This window comes from Eublepharis macularius, chromosome 18 (assembly GCF_028583425.1).
Source record: "Eublepharis macularius isolate TG4126 chromosome 18, MPM_Emac_v1.0, whole genome shotgun sequence".
NCBI classification, from domain to species: domain Eukaryota; kingdom Metazoa; phylum Chordata; class Lepidosauria; order Squamata; family Eublepharidae; genus Eublepharis; species Eublepharis macularius.
The window spans coordinates 1,834,756-1,851,258 of NC_072807.1; the positions used below are offsets into that span (position 1 = coordinate 1,834,756).

At 52.6% G+C, this 16,503-nt stretch overlaps 1 protein-coding gene across 2 annotated transcripts; it reads right to left on the reverse strand.

The window, feature by feature from the left end:
- Positions 1-345: 345 nt before the first annotated feature.
- NOP2 (NOP2 nucleolar protein) lies at positions 346-16,223 on the reverse strand. 2 transcript variants are annotated; one of them, XM_055002863.1, is made up of 16 exons: positions 16,078-16,223; positions 14,420-14,465; positions 13,574-13,647; positions 11,764-12,020; positions 9,727-9,764; positions 9,442-9,590; positions 7,820-8,019; positions 6,093-6,182; positions 5,929-6,016; positions 5,678-5,818; positions 5,370-5,509; positions 4,611-4,700; positions 2,849-2,971; positions 2,636-2,733; positions 2,302-2,432; positions 346-1,520 (listed from the first exon to the last, which is right to left on the reverse strand). In XM_055002863.1, exons 1-16 carry the CDS (start codon positions 16,181-16,183, stop codon positions 1,180-1,182), a joined length of 2,112 nt encoding a protein of 703 aa, XP_054858838.1. In that variant the 5' UTR covers positions 16,184-16,223; the 3' UTR covers positions 346-1,179. The 2 variants fall into 2 exon arrangements, with proteins under 2 accessions (XP_054858838.1, XP_054858839.1); XM_055002864.1 differs by lacking the exon at positions 6,093-6,182.
- Between the last annotated feature and the right edge of the window lie 280 nt (positions 16,224-16,503).

A 16,503-nucleotide genomic window follows, 5' to 3' on the forward strand; every position in this document is an offset into this window, starting at 1 on the left:
GTTTTATAAATACACTTTACATTTTCAAATTTCCTCCCCAAGTGTTAAGGACATAACAGTTCTTCTCCTGGTCACTGCCTAAAGTCCTTCTGCTCGCTCCGTGTTCCTCCTTCATCCATGCAGGCCACAGAATCACGTACATGCCAACTGCAAGCCCCCCCCCGCCCCGTTTGTTAGGGGCGACCCTGCAGGATGAATCAATGTCTCTTTTTCTCTACAACAGGGTTGCATTGTGACCATAAAATGCCTTCACAATATACAACTCTTCCATATGTGTATCACACACACGCACAAATTCCATGGGTAATAGATGAATCTGCAAAAGAAAACTAACCAAACCAAAGATTGTTTCAATAAATCAATTAGTTTTTAAAGTACACCAAGGTTCCTTTTTGTTTGAATATTCACACTACCATGATGGGTATTTTTGTTAGATGGCAGAATAAGACACACAGAGATCTTAAGGCTGTGGGGCAACTGGAGGAGACGTCTCCCAAATTGGGAGGAGACAGTCAAACCAGAACAGTGGCTGGGAGACAAGAATCAGAAACTTTTCTTTATGGTGATTCTGCTTGGGGTTTGCCTGAAGGCCGGCTTATTCCCAGTGCAAGCCAGCCTGATTTTAATCCATTTGTCCTCCCCCCACCCCCACCCCCAAATCTGCAAGGGACTCCTAAAGCCTGAAACAGAACTGCCGAGGCTAGAGGCACAAACATTAACGTTCCTGCCCAGGGGACTGCCAGGGACACACTGCAGGGACCGTGCCGTTCAGATCATCCCCAGGCAGGTTCACAAGAGTCAAAGTGGAAAGACAGGGGCTTCCCACAAGAAGCAGGTGACATCTGGGAGGACCCCTCCAAGCCTGGGAGTAGCTGCCATCAAAGACACTGGCACTTAATAGGAGGAGTAAACAAATAGAATAAAGCCCTGCACCTGATGTGCATAAACACATGTTGCAACCAAGTAGAAAACCTTTAATGACCAATGAGTCTTAAGACAGTCTGTGCTCTGAAGCATGATGAAGAGCTAAACATGAGAAACGGGGGCCTGCGCACGCACGCACGCGCGCACACACGGGAGTGCCCGAAGTCCAATCCAGCGCAAAGCTGTACCAGGCCCCACCAGCATTATCTGCACCAGCTGGGAGCCTCCGGGCAAGTGCTCAGCAACGCAAGCCCCCTACGGGCAGCTCTGGGGCGCTCTGCGCTGCCTGCTGGAGACGGCCTGAGTCCTCCGGCCTCCAGGAGAGCTCCAGGAAGCCTTTGCGAGCCTGGACTGCGCTTGGAAGGAGCCTCGCTGCACGACCAGCACTCGCTTCTTCTGCTTCTTAACTTTCGACTCTCCTCGCAGCTCCGTCTTGGCGGCCGTCAATGCAGAAAATCCCCGTTTTGCAGCCTGCTTCTTAACCCCTTGCAACCTCTCCTCCTGCTTTCCCCCCGTTGACAGAGGCACAGCAGCCGCGACTGGAGCAGACTCCTCCCTTGCAGACGGCACGCCGGGCTCCTCCGTGGGTTCCTCATCTGGAAGTAGAACGAACAGGGGTGAGACCAGGAGAGATGCTAGACAGGGCCCAAGCAGGAAGCTCTCCTCGGCTGCAGAGGGGCTTTCGCTTACTGCCCCCAGGCTCCGGCTTTTCAATACGGTATTCCAAAGCACATCCACCAGATTCCCAACAACTCCAAGTATTTATTCACTCTGGTTAAATATGAAGATTCTGGCCCATTCCTACTAAAAGCTACATGGCCCTGGGCTGTTGACCAATACAAGAATTTCCAGTTCATTAATCTGCTATTTAAACACATTTGCACAATATCTAGTTGGAATGCAGGCCCTTTAAATATAAACGGAAAGTGGCAACGTATGTAGTATTTTCTTTCCTTTCTTCCCAATTATAGCACCAAACAGAACCAAATCAGCCTCAAAAAGAAATACTCAATTTACAGCTGCACGGGCCAAAGAGCATGCAGCCCTACAGGGTATTTCGCTTACAAACCATAGATTATTCACAAAAAGGGCGGGGGCACCTTCTAAAAAGGAGGGCATGGCTTCACGTAGGGCAGATATGCCAATCAACAGGGTGGTTCACTTAAGGCAAGAAGGAGGCGTTCCTACTGAACTTATGCTAACCCAACGGGTGCTTAAGAAGTTAAAACAGACCTGAAAACCTTGTGTGGTTTGTAGCTCTAGAATATATTCTGCATGGGAAATCAACTTCCTGACTCAAGAACTGAAAAGCTGGGGTGGGGAGGAGGAGGCAACAGAAAATCACAGCCCCTGGCGAGTCGAGTCCTCCTCCATTACCTTGGGGAACTTTGGGAATCGCATTGGAGAATTTCTTGAGCTTAGCGACAAAAAAGCCATCCATATTATGCGTGTGAGGGTAGAAGCGCCGCGTGGACTTCAAAGAGGGGTGAAAACGCCGCTCCCTAAACCTAGGAGTCACAATGAACAGAAGGAAAGGGTTACGAGCTGCCCCGGGCAAACGTGCCGTCGGAACCCGTCTGTCCTTCCACTGTGGTTTCGTACAGTGCTGTCCCTCTGCAGAATCACTCCAGCCGAAGCCCGTGCAAAATTAATGAGCTTTGACAGGAGTAACTCTGCAGAGGATTGCACTGTTAACATTCTGGACATCTACCTGGCAAATCCTTCTTTGCCAAAGTCCAGTCCAGTAGGCACTAGGCGGACGTTGCGCTTCTTCAGGGCATAATCCACCACCCATTCATTCTCCTCCACCTGCCAACAGAGGGAAAAACAGGTCAAGATTGTTTCAAGTCTGGTAGGTGGCCGGACGCCCCTTGACTGGGTTGGGGGGTGGGCTGCTGAAAGGGGGGCCGCGGGACAGCCTTACCATGACTGAGCAGGTGCAGTAAACAATGTAGCCCCCCGTCTCTGAGGCAGCGTTGACCGAGTCAATGGCGCTGAGTATCAGCTCCTTCTGCAGGTGGGCACAACGCAAAATATCCTTCTCGTCCTGGAAGAGAGGGGGGGGGCAGCTTCAGTCCCGAAAGTGCTACTGCTGTAATAACATTTTTGTCTATCTTTTAAGCGGCATAAAATGTCTGTTCATTTCTTAGCATTTATTCAAGGCTTCTTTAGTAGTTCATACACGCTCTGTCCAAGAACCATGGGAAAAACAGCAAGGGGGGGGGGAGGTAGTTGTGAATTTCCTGCATCATGCAGGGGGTTGGACTAGATGACCCTAGAGGTCCCTTCCAACCCTATGATTCTATGATTTAAAAAACTATTAAAGGATCCTCAAGGCAGCTTGCAAACAGATTCAGTACAGAATCTCACAGCCTACTCTAAGCAGCCCTGTGTAGCAGAGTGGTTAGAGCATCAAACCAGAAACTGGGAGACTCGGGCTCGAAACACCTACTCTGCCATGCAAGTGTGGAGTGTGACCAAGGACCAGTCACTTTCAGCCTAGCCCACCTCGCAGGGGCTGCCAATGAGAATGAAGTGGGATAAGGGAAAACAAGTCATGCTCCCCTGAGCTCCTTGAAGGAAGAGCGGGGTGGAAAGGAGTTTGTGCCCCTGGATCTCAGGTCAGAGCATCCTTTGTCTCGTGCCTGTGGGCCGAGTTCTGCTACTCCCACACCACAGAGCAAAGGCTGAGGCCGTGTGCTTGAGGACGTAGCAGGTGGATTCTTGGGGTCCAGAAATGCTCATATGACTTCCACTCCACACACACACAGCGATTGCCACCGGAGAGAGATCAGGAAACGCTCCTAATTCCACACATAATTAAACTGTAAAACTCGCAGCCAGTGGAGAAAGCGACAGCCACAAACACTGATGCTTTTCAAAGGGGGTTAAAACAGATTTGTTGAGGAGAAGTCCATCGACCGCTACTAGCCCTGGTAACTAAAGAGAAGCTCCAGGTACAGAGGCAGTGAACCTCTGAACAGCAGTGCCAGGAGGCAACCTCAGGGCGTGGCCTCAAGGCCCTGTTGCTGGCCCTCGAGGGCAACTGCTTGGCTGCTGCATGAAACAGGCTGGGCAAGACGGACCTCCCATCTTGAGTCCACAGCACCTTCAAGTGAAGGGGCTTTGGTAAGGAGAGCTGAGAAAGGCCCGTTCCGCTCCCAGCCTTGGAGAGCCTCAGGCACCCCAGAGACGCTAACTAGGAAGCGGAGACCAAAGGCCTGACTCCACATGAGGCAGATCGGTGTGCCCAGAAAGGCCCACAGGACTCCTGCTGGGTACACACCACACAGGCGCAATACGCTCAGTGACTAAAAAGCAACCAAAAGCTTTCAGTGACTAAAAGGTGGAGGCCAGTTTGAGCTCTAAAGACTGCCAAATGAAGGTTCCCTTTGGCTGTGAGGAGCTTTTTTGGTTCTATAAGAGAAAATATCAAAAACAGCCTTGACAATAATTGGTAACACTTTCCGTACTTCCTTCAATGCTCCCCAAAAGGGCACCTGTATGACAGTTTTGAAAATACCCACGTTTCGTTATTTAAGTAATTAAAAAGCAGGCCACCAACTCTATCAACAGCCTTGGCAAAGCAGAACCAGGTCGCAGGTGGGAAGCCCGGAGTTCCGCTCCCTCCCGCCTCCCACGGGCCAAGCCAGGCGCTCCCAGACCGCAGCTGTGACGCGGCTCACCTTGTTGGCCTTAATTGTGGGGTCCTTGGAGATCACGCCTGTGCCGCTGCACGGAGCATCGAGCAAGACTCTGTCAAAGCCACCCAGCACCTGGGGACGGAAGGGAAACACCCCAAGGCGGGAGTGAGGCTGTGGCTCAGCAGCAGAGCCTCTGCTTTGTGCACAGGGGGTCCCCGGTTCAACCCCAGCATCGCCAGTTCAAAAGAATCACGCACTGGGCGAGGCAAGAGCCCTGCGCTTGACACCCCCCTCTTCAGGGCTGCCTGCCTCTCCCCCTCCACCCCCAGAGGACCAGATGCACCCCTTAAACGGCTGCGAAGCAGGAAGGAGGCATGCCACTGGGCCCTGCGCGTCTCTCTCGTGTGTGCCCCCTTCCCTGCCCACCACAGGTGAGGAAAAAGACAACCAGACCAGTCAGGAGGTCCCTGCAACAAAGAACCGCGGTAGTGTGTCATGCCAGGATCTGGGGAGAGCCAGGTTCAGATCCCTGCGCTGCCAAGGAAGCTTTGGGCCAGTCACACACACGTAGCCTAACCTACCCCACAGGGCTGTTGCAAGATTAAAATGGAGGAGAGGAAAATGCTGGTGTGAACCACTTTGAGTCCCCACTAGGGAAAAAGCTGGGCATAAATTATTAAAATCTTCTCATCCAACAGCAAAATCTTTTTAAAAGGCGTGCACAAAACTGCCAGTTGCAAGACGGCTGCCCTAGTCCCCTTCCCCACCCAAGCACCCACTGTTCCACTCCCTCCAACAGACCTTGGGGAACTGGCGCCCGTCGCAGTGGCTCACCACCGTGTTGGTGACTCCGAGCCGGTGCAGGTTCCCCACCACGCTGCGCAATCTCTCCTCATTGCTGTCATTGGCCAGGATGAGGCCCGTGTTCTTCATCAGCTGGGCTGCCAAAGAAGCAGGTTGGGAAGATCAAGACGCCGCCAGGTGGCTCACTGCCCCGCCCCACCCCCGGACGCAGTGACTGCCAGCCTTAAACCTGCCCCTCCAGCACAGCCACTCCCCGTACAAACCAGAGACCCCCTCTCCCTGCCCCGCCTTGCCTCCTCCGGTACCTATGTAACTGGTCTTGCCTCCTGGGGCACAGCACATGTCCAGAATGCGCTCATTCTCCTGAGGGGCAAGAGCCATGACTGGCAGAAGGCTAGAAGCTCCTTGCAGCATATATTGCCCAGCTAAGTATTCTGGGGTGGCACCTGGTAGCAAAAACACAAACAAAACAGTGTGAAACCAGCAGCCAAAAGAGCCAAAAGAGCCAGGAAGGGTGGTGGCAGCCAGCCAGCCAGCCAGCCTGCCTCTCACTCACCTATGGGCACGGAGGAATCATAGACCACAAGTCCAGTTTTCGACCACTTCCCCAACGGGTCAAGATTCACCCCACGATTAATGAGCGCCTGCAGGATCAAGGAGGAAGAGTGAGACCTTTGGGCAGGGAGTGGAGAAGAGAAGGCACAGAGCAGGGGTGCTCACCTGGGCGAGGTCACGCCGCCGCGTTTTGAGAGTGTTGGTGCGGAGAGTCACCGGCCGGGAAACCTCATTGGACTCCAAGAAATCAACCAGCTGGAAGGGAAGATGGAAGGACTGGACAGAGTGGCATAACTGGAGGGGGGAGCGAGAGGCCAGCAGGGGGGCGGGCTCTGGATCAGAGGGTCGGGTGGCAGCTTTACACGCACAAGGTTTAATCCCTGGATGGCCACTGAAAAGGACTGAGGGAGCAGGAGATATAAAAGGCCTCGACGCGAGGCCCGGGACAGCCACTGCCAGTGAGAGCAGGAAGGGCTGGCCTGGAATCCCCAACAGCCTGGCTCAGCGTGAGGCACCTCCAGGAGTCCGTATTCAAATCATCAATTTTTTTTTTAGCTGATTACGAGTTCAAGACTGCTCAAGATGTACACATGAACACAAATGTCGTTTAAGAAAGCCGAACAAGATACAGGTGGAACAAATGAATCCCGACTCCATCTGATCAGGGCTCTACTGAGCAGGCTCAGTCCCTGCTTCCTGCGCAGACCTTACCCCAGCTATTACTAGCACGGGCTGAGGGGACGTGTCGGGGGGGACAGGCCTGCTCTTGCAAGGGGAAGGGGACGGCTTTCCATCTTGTGCACACACACACACACGCACACACACCCCATTTCTGCTGGCATCTGCTTAACCGTGCAGTTTGCATAAAAAGGGCAGGCAGAGATGGAAAGAGGGTGAAAGTTGCTGGGGGAAATGGGGAGGCAGTAGTCATGACCCCCCGAGTCCGGAAGGGAGATGGTGTGTGGAGCTCCCTGGCCAAGACGATGGCCCTTTGCGGCAGCCAATCAGCACAAACAGCCCTTCCCACATCATTCAGTTTGATGGGGCAAGATCTCAGCTGGGTTTGAGACTCCGTCCATGCTAGTTCAGGGCTCTCCCTCTGTGGGGGCTGAACCAGGGGCCTCGAGTGTGCTTCCTCCTGAGCCACGCCTTCCTCTGCACGAGCCCCTCCTCTGCTCCATAAGGCTGGGGTGGGTGTCAGAGGTGCTGGGGCACACCTACTGCAATCTGCCACCCCCCTCTGGGCCACCCATCTATCAATCCAGCCTATAAACTAAGCACCATAGCCACTGTGCTTGGCTTTCATATACATACGCCTACATAGGCATATATCTGTCTCTTATTTGCTGATTCACTTCGTGCATCTGATGAAGTGGGTCCCAGCCCATGAAAGCTTAAACAAATGAGTGAGCCTTTATTCCACTGCTGTGTTCACTGCAACAGACTAACATGGCTGGTTTCCCCCCTCTGGAATTTGTAACCACAGAGATGGCAGCAAACTTACGAAGCAGAGAAGATGGAAAACAAACACTGGTGTAAGTCAGAGCTTCCCCATTATATTTGGGGAGGTCCTGGTTCCAGACAACTGTTACTGACCTGCCAAACTGTTATTGTGGTTCCATCTTGCCTCTGACCTTTCCTCCAGTCCCAAAGGAGGCACCAAGAGCCTTAGGCTGCCAGGCCAAGGGAGTGAGGGAATGTGGGCAGGACGGCTTGGCCCTGGCAGCGCGTTCAAAACCAAACACGACCACTCGCCACAACAAACAGCCAGTGCACCCAGTCTTGGATTCGGTTCCCTTCAGTCCACTTGCTTAAATTTGCCCAGGCAACAGACACCAAAGGAAAAGCAGACAACCGTAGGCGGAGCCAATTCAGCTCCCCGCAAAGCCTACCTCCGAGAGGGAGAAGAGCTCCATCACCTTCCCGATCAGAAAGTCACTGTAGGAGTAGTAAGCGGCCAGGTCCTGGCGCAGGAGGGTGAGGTACTCTTGCCGGGAGCGGCCTTCCTCCCGCTTTGTGCCGAAATCCTGAAGCACTTCAATGTTGTCCTTGATACGCTGATGGATGAGCTGAAGATCGGGGGGCTCGGCGGGTGAGGGAGCAGTTAAGGACTCCCACCACATACAAGGAGCCGCATCACCCCGGCCCGCTGGTGGGGGCCTTCCAGTGGGGGACAGCGCCCTCCCCTTCTGGGCTGCAGTTCTTTGCAATGGTCCTGCTGCTACTGTGTACGAGCTGAGAACAAAGGTGTCCCTGCCTCTTGCCTCTCTCGGCAGGCCCACTGAGAGCAGCTGTCAGTCAGAGTGATGAAGCTGTTCTGTGAGGGAGAGGGCTCCGCTGTGGCTCTCACCCAGGACAGATTGGAAGGCCCAACAGCCCCAGAAAAGGCTCAGCTTTCCCTTCTGGATGGGGGAAGCCCCCCCTCCCCCATGAAGGGGAGAAGGAAAGAGCAGGCTTGCGGTGGTTTCTACCCGGCTCATGTCTGCCCACACTGTGCAGCGCAGGAGCTGTGCGCTTATGGCTGTGGCCGTTCCTGCCAGCTCGCAGCAGTAGCAGCTCCCACCCCTCTTCTTGTGGGGGTTCCCAACTCACAGTGGCAGGGGCTCCCTCCAACCTCGAGCAGCGCTGCCCTGAAGTCAGGGGGACTCCCCAGGCCACCAGCCCACTGGGACTTTCCCCAGCAGCCTTAATGGCCAGCCCACCCCAGCCACTCGCTCACGGCTTGTTCTTCTCTACGGTACTCCCCCAGCATGGGGCTCAGCCTGCTTCCAGTCCCTCCTCCTCTTGGTGTGCTGCCCACAGCCCTAGCCTCAAGACTGGCCAAGTCCTAACTCTGGCTTCCCCCACTTCCTGGCACATGACTTCCTGCCTGCACCCCTTGGCAGCTCAGTGGCTCCCAGTTCTGGAACGGCTGAAGACCACTGTCCAGTTCCACATCAGACCAACGAGGACGGCATCTTCTGGCCAGCAGCCCCTCCGGGCTGGGAAAGGCCCCTACCTGCACATGAGCCGCTGCCGAATGAACGGGGCCCTCCAACATTGCCCTTACTGTAGCCCCAGTCCCATGTGGCTGTGCCTCACGGTCCCCAGCACAGCCATTCAGTGGACACCCTTCTCCCTTTTTCAGCAGCAAGAAAGCTGACTGGACCCAACCCAAGACCCTCGCTCAGCCCCAGGCAAAACTGCCGATAATCATAGTGTCGAATAACATCAGCAATTCTTAAAATCGCCCAGTAAGACAAGCCACTCAATTCTTCCACTATTACTGGGGGGCGGGGGGGGGGAGGTTTCTGGGCAAGAGAGAGGATCTGCCTCTTGAGTCTGAGGCCGAAGCCACACCCGAACCAGAGCGCTTGCTATGACGCATCACGTTGCACCAACACTCCGACTTGCCACAAGGGGGTGCCAGAGGGCAAAAATGGAACACCGAGGAAACGGGTGAGCCCAGCATAGCCCCCTTTGCCCTCCGCTCCCATCGTAATAGGCACCGAGCGCCCACAGAAAGGAAGGATATCTTCTTTCTCTACCTCCTGCCCACTGGGCAGCAGAAAGCGCTCCCCTGCCTCCACATTGAGCTGCAAGTCTGTTTCCTGAGCCTCATCGTGCTTGCGGGGTTCCTCCTCCTCCTCCTCCTCCTCGCTCTCCTCCTCGCTCATGTCCTGCCTGCGTCCAAAGGAGAGAAACCTTTAAGCAGGAGTCCCTGTCCCTGAGGGTATCAAGGGAGGCGGGGGGACAGGAGAGAAACCCCGAACTCAACGAGTTCCCTGACTGGCCACAGGCACCCTCCGGGAATACTCACTCCTTTTGCTTTTGGGCAGCTTGTTCAATGGGCAGGAGCTGAAAGAGAGGAAATAAAACTCTTATTTCCAGTACGAGAAGATGTGCAGGCACCCTCTTGATGCGGCCAGGGCACGGCTCCGCATGCGCTCTCTCTCTCTCTCTCTCTCTCTCTCTCTCTGTATATATATGTATATATACGTATATATATATACATATAAAAAGAAATATATAGCATGAGCCATGATCTCGGCTATTTTCCTTTTCCAAATCTCAGAACAAGAGACTCAATGAACTGGTCCCTCTACCTACTTTCAGAGAGTCACTTTCAACTCCACGGTTCCCCCAACAGCGCCTTTCCCAGGAAACAAGCCGAAGCAGACGTTTGGGGTACAGCCCAGTCTGGGAATCCAGATCACCACAAACAAAGGGAAAGCTCCTCAACAGGGCAATAAAGAATATTAAAAATAGATTCTCATGAATGGAACAGGTAATCAGTATACAACTACTAAAAATATTTTTATATAGTTTTCCATTATAAATATTCAATCCTAAAGTGCCACGTGCTCAAAGAGCTCAAATACATCCCTACAGTCATCAAAATAACACCTTAAAGGGAACTTCCCCCCCTTTCCCAGCCACTGTGGTCATTTAAAGTGCAGCATTGGTAATCAGGTTTGGTATTTTGTCTCTGTGATGCTTGTGATGATACAACATTATTGAACATAGGAATATATTTTAGCACTTTGAGCACGTTGCACTTTAGGATTGAATATTTATACTGGAAAACTATACAAATATTTATAGTCAGGGCTTTTTTTCAGGGGGAACAGGGGGAAAGGAGTTCTGGACCCTCTTGAAAATGGTCACATGGCTGGTGGCCCCGCCCCCTGATCTCCAGACAGAGGGGTGCTCAGCGGCGCAGAGGGCAATCTCAACTCCCCTCTGTCTGGAGATCAGGGGGCGGGGCCACCAGCCATGTGACCATTTTCTCTGAGGGCAACCCACTGAGTTCCACCACCTCTTTTCCCAGAAAAAAGCCCTGTTTATAGTAATTATTATTGTTGTATACTAATTACTTGTTCCATTCATGAGAATCTATTTTGAATATTCTTTACTTTATTGCCCTGTTGGGGCGGCTTTCCCTTTGTTTGTGGCCATCTGGTTTACGAGGCTGCCTCTGTTTTGTTTTCTAGGAATCCAGTTTGCCAGGTCATGACAGAGAGGCATCGAGGGAGCCATTAACCCTCCCCCTTCCCGTCCTGACGCAGCGTCCAGGAGCCGAGCAGCAGAGAAGGCCGCTTTAAGCCACTCCACCACTTGCCGCCTGCCTTCCCCAACATACTCTGCAGCTGCTGATTGAGGCCAGGAGCTCTCAGTGCAGTTCAGCACCTGGCAGCTTCCTTGTAACTGGTTAGATTCAAGAGAGGGGCTAGTCTCATTCTTGGCCGATTTAAATTGAAAAATCAAAAAAGTAATCCAAGAATTTAATCTACACCTATTTCACCAACTGCAATTCTAATTTTCTTTCACTCCCACCATTTCACAGAATTTATCCATAGCAAAGCACAGCCGTTGCCTGATGTTACCTTATTTCAGATCCGCTGTTCACCTACAATTCACTCAGAACAGCTGGATTAGCACAGCGGTCTTCACTCCCTGGGCCGCAGTGCCCTGCCTCCTGGTTCCCCAAAGAGGAACTGCCTTGTTTTGCTGCTTTTCAGAAGGACTTGCTGCCAGTGCGCATGCAGAGAGAGTAAGAGGGCCACCCCTCCAGGGGAGAGGCCCCATGGAGATTCCTCTGGGCCTCAGTCCATTCCCCACTGTATGACACACACCCCCCCCGCAAGCGCTCAGGGGAAAGGGTGAAGGCCGCTGGTCTAACAGACAAATTGGATCTCAACAGAGCACATGAGGCTCTTTTCCTTCCTGTCACACATTTCCTTGGACTCTTAGCCGCACGTTTTCCCATGTGAACCAACACCCTCTTTGCTGCTCCACCCCCACCCCATCTATTCCTAACAGCAGCAGCTGCAACGAGAGGGCCAGAGGCTCTTACCTCCTCCTCATCACCAGAAGACAAAGCTCCATAGTCGTCCACCATCCCATCATCACTTCCGTCCTCCCCGTCACTCTCACGGGGCCCTTCGAGCTCCTCACTGCCACTGAACGCGTCTTGCTCGCTCTCCTTGGGCCTGGGCCTTTTTTCCGCAGAACTGGGGGTCAGCCAGGTACTGATGTCACTGAAGCCACCGAGACGGCCATCTTGTAAGGCCGCCTGCTTCTTGGCACCTTTTGGCAACGACTCGCCTGGAGCTGCAAAGCAGGCCAAAGGAGCAACTGAGCGGGAGCTGCTTGAGGATTACTTTGGACTTCAGTTGTCCAAGGAAAATGAAAGTGTTGGAGGCGCCTGGTCAATCTGGACATTAAGACATATGGAACTGCGCGCACACACACACAAACACACACGTTCCATAGAAATACATTCCTATTTTATATGAAATTTGTAATGCCTCTTGCGAAGATCAAACTCTGAAATATGTTCTCCCCCCCCCACCATTTTTTTGGTAACATTTAGTGTGACAAGGAATTCTGGAGAACTCAAAAGATCCCATGATATAGTGAGTTAGCGCAAGGTTTTCTTTTTGGCTTTTTTTGTGAATCACCAAAGAGACCTGGAACATCTATCTTAATCCGTGTTAAAAGTTTTATAGTTGCAAGTATAACATTTTGGTAGGTCTGCCGCCTGTCTGAGCAAGGCAAAGCTCCTGCCATGAAGATAAGCATGGCGTCTGAACCCACGCTCTGCACAAGTCATGACTGATGGGGGTTTTAGCCACAGTATTGTGTTTCTTTTACAGTCGATTCCACTTTCCTCCTATGACCTGGACTCCTGAGGGCAACCGCTTCTCATCAGTACATTCGCTAAAGTGGTGTTGGCGAATTGGGGAGGGGAAATTTTCATTTGGAACACTGACAGTTAAGACTGTAAAACAGGGCAGGATATATGTTTTAAAAAATGGTAACGTTTCCAGTTTCCAATACTTTGCTTCAGTTCAGTTGAGACACATGGAATCGGGAAGAAAGCCTCTCCTCTTTTTTCCCCTGGAAGTGTCAGACATTCACACAATGAGGGAAAGAGCGCTGCTTGGGGCTGAGCTGGGGGCAAGGGAAAAAGAAGTTCTAAAGGCCGGAGGGAGACTGGTCATATAAGACAAGTCTTCCTATACTCGATGTAGGACATCCTTGCCTATAAACGTTTGTATCATGACACACGCTAATCTTTAAAGCCATCTCTTTCATTGTTTTTATTAATACAGACCAATGTCGCTCTTCTTTGGGATTATGTTTTGCCTGCAGAACCAAACTTCCCCAAAACCAGAAGGAGCAGAGCTACTGCCTTAAAAGTGCACATCAAGCCCACAATCCAGAAACAACAATGAAGTGGAACAAGAGGGGTCACGGCTGCTGCACTGGGGGGAGAGAAAGGAAAATGTCCTGAGGGGAAGCGTAGGAATTTGAATGGAGAATCTCCTCTCTGTGAATTAGTGTTGGATGGGATCTTCTCACACATTAATGCATGTTCAGTGCTTTAGGCTGATCCTGCACTGGGCAGGGGGTTGGACTAGATGATCTGTATGGCCCCTTCCAACTCTTATGATTCTATGAATACCTTAGCTGGTAATGTCTGCAATGAAACGTCCCTTTTGGTCTCTCAAAGTGACAAAGAAACATTTAGCCATCATCCAGAAACCATTCTGTAGCACCAGGAGCAGTTACGCAGTAAATATGGGCAACAGACTCTTTACCCTTTTGGAGCAGGTGACAGAAATGAGGCCAAATGCTTGTCTGGTCTGCTACCTTCTCACCTGCTGATTCTCGGAGTGCAAGGGTGGTCTTGCCGGCTGGCAGTCTGGCAGATTTGATCCGCCGCTTTGCAGCTCTTAAAAAGAAAAAAAGGTACAAAGCAAGTGGGTCACATGTTTTAAACTTATTTTACTCCATTAAACCTATGGCCTAGTTTCTCAAAAACGTCAAGACTTGAAAACATCCCCTCTTCTTCTTAAGAAAAGCCAATTCTGTTCGGGCATATTATTGTAATAAGGAGGGAAAATATTTGAGTTTGGGGGGAAATACCGATAAATGCACTTAAGATTTTTTGAAACACGGTTAATAATGTTTTTTGAAGTTTTATTTGGTAAATTTTATGGTCTGTTAAGCACGAGTAACACAAATATTTAAGAAAAATTAATCTGCTTCTTATGAAGTAGGATTATGATCCATGTAACTAACACAGCTCCCTCTGACAGCAGTTTGAGACCCTCCCAAACTTGGAGAAGTGAGCTGTGGCTCACAAAAGCTCATACCCCCCACCACACATTTTGTGAGTCTTACAGGTGCTACTGGACTCTTGCTCCGTTTTACTGCTACAGACTGACTCACGTGGCTACCCAGGGAACACTACAGGATCTGAACCTACATTCCTACAAACCAGGCTTGAATCAATGAGAGACCACCTCAGATACAGATGGGCCTACGGAGAACTTAGAGGCTTTATGCACTAAACTGAGCATCTAATTTTGATTTCTTTTAGCATCTTCAGGTATACAGCCATTGCAAGATGTCTCAGTAACAGTCCACATGTGTGAGAGGGAGGGAGAGAGAGGACACTTGTGCTTTGAACAAACAGGGACCACCACCATGTTAACACTCACCTTCGCCGCACATGGCTGGAAAGCTTTCTTGGGCTGTCTTCAGGATCTGCCGGGGGGGGGGGGGGGGAGACATACACAAGAAATCAACAGACACTGAAGTTAGCAGGTGAACATTAAGGAGTCCTGGCTACTGCATTCTGGAGAGGAGTGAACAGAACTTCAAGTGGAACAAGCCCCTTTGGGGAGTCTGACCTACCAAGCTACACTAAGAACATGTTGCACTAACTGTGTGCAAGCCGCCCACATCGCCTGAGCACTGCCTGCTGAGCATTCATTGGAACTGTGCTACGAACCTACAGGCATGTACAGTGGCTAATGGGTGGCTTTGCTCTGTAATATGGGGGGGGGGCAGGGGGGCTTCGGTCTTGGGGTCCCAGGGGACCGCTGAATGAAAACATCAACTCGGAAAGCTGCAGCAGCGAAAAAGGCACTTCATGGTGAGGATTGTCAGGAAGGGAAAATAAAACGGCAGGAGGGGTACGGTGCAGGAGGGGTACGGTGCAGCCCCACAGGGAATGCTGAATGTGGTTTCGTAAGTTCACTTCTACAACCAGAATAGACAACAAGCTTATAAATCAATTTTAAAAAAGCAATACATATGTATGAAATATTAGGTTCTATATGGGACCCCAGTGGAACTGGGGTTCTGGGGAAAGCCATTTTGAGACAAACAGAATCTTCAGCACAGATCTCACCATAAGGCAGCAGATCTTAATCTGTGGGTCAGAACCCCAAAGTGGGTCAGGAGGTCAGAGGAAGCTCGATGACAAATTTGGGTTTGCTTCTGCAGAGTCTCCCAAACAGCCATGAGATGTGGCCTGTTGCTTAGTAAAACAACGTCCCTTTACTGTTATGCACGAAAAACAGAATATAAAGAAGTTTGTTGCCAGATAATGCGAGACTCCTGTCTTTTATATTGGGAAGGGAGAAATTTGAGTCCGTTTATCTTCAAGAAGTTTCAGAACCACTAATACGGCATACACTGAGCATTAGAAGTTCTCCATCTACATCACAACAGCAAAGACTGTGAAAAACTACTCTCTTGAGTAGAATCGTTGGCCTCTATTACAGGAAGAGCCTGGAAAAAGGCTTCTTAGAGGGCGGGTGGCTGAGATTAGCTTCTCACTAGACGTTCCCCTCCTAACGGCGCTTAGTTCCCCGGGCCTGTCTGACATGCCCAGAGAATTGCTGGCTGCCACTTTGGGGCCAGGAAGCGGTTCTGCCCGGGCCAGCTGGGCCAAGGGAGGCCCCCTCCAGCCTTGCGATTCTAACACTCACGCAAGGCCCCCGCCTCTAGCACGCCCGCCGGCCCAGCTGGAGCCTGAACAAGCCCCGAAGTTGCAGCGGATTCTCTTTCTGTGACTCTTCAGTACCGTCTGCCAATTTACACGCGGGGTTCTGAGAAGTCGCCTCCGGTGCCCAGCGGGGAGAGAACGGGGCACGCGCCTCCCGGGGAACTCGCCCCCTCTGCTAAGCCCCAGGCCGCCCGCCGCACCAGGGCGCGCCAGAGCAGGCAGCTGCCAGGGGGCCGCCCCCCACCGACCCGGCCCCGCAAGGCGCCCCCCGCTCCTTCCGAGGGCCGCAGGGGCCCCGCTGCAGAGGAAGCCCCGCCGCGGGGCCGGGGCCGGGGCCGGCGCCGACCTCCCTCCGCGACTCACCGGGCGGCAGGAAGCGCCGCAGCTCCTGCTCGGCCCCGCGCTGCTTGCGCGCCTTGCGCCCCGGGCCCCGCCTCGCCTTCCCGGCCGGGTCCAACTTGCGCCCCATCCTCTCGCCCTCCTCTTCACACGTGGGCGCCCCCCCCCGCAGCCGCGCTCCTTCCGCTTCCGGCAGGCCTGATGGGCAGGCGCCCCCGCCCTTCCGCAATCTGTTCAACCTCTTCCGGCCCTCGCAGCCAATCCCCGGCGGGCGGGGGCGGCAGGGCCCCCCCTCTTTGCCGGCGGGTCCCTTTGAGGCTTTGGGCCCGGAGAGTCGCGGGGGCGCGCCTCGTGCCCCCGCCGTCAACGGCGCCCGTCCCCGCGCAGGGAGATGCGCGCTCCCGCAGGCGTTCACCCGCCGGCCGCCCCCGAGCCGCGGCGACCCTCCGC

Bases quoted from the DNA above. Each gene is read 5' to 3' on its own strand.
- NOP2 (XM_055002863.1), bottom strand. From the start codon at position 16,183: ATGGGGCGCAAGTTGGACCCGGCCGGGAAGGCGAGGCGGGGCCCGGGG. The intron at 8,020-9,441 runs ATATCCTTCCTT...CTGCTCCCTCAC, and splicing joins GCAGGAGGTAGAGAAAGAAG to CCGCCGAGCCCCCCGATCTT. The intron at 5,819-5,928 runs GTGAGTGAGAGG...TTTTGCTACCAG, and splicing joins TGATTCCTCCGTGCCCATAG to GTGCCACCCCAGAATACTTA.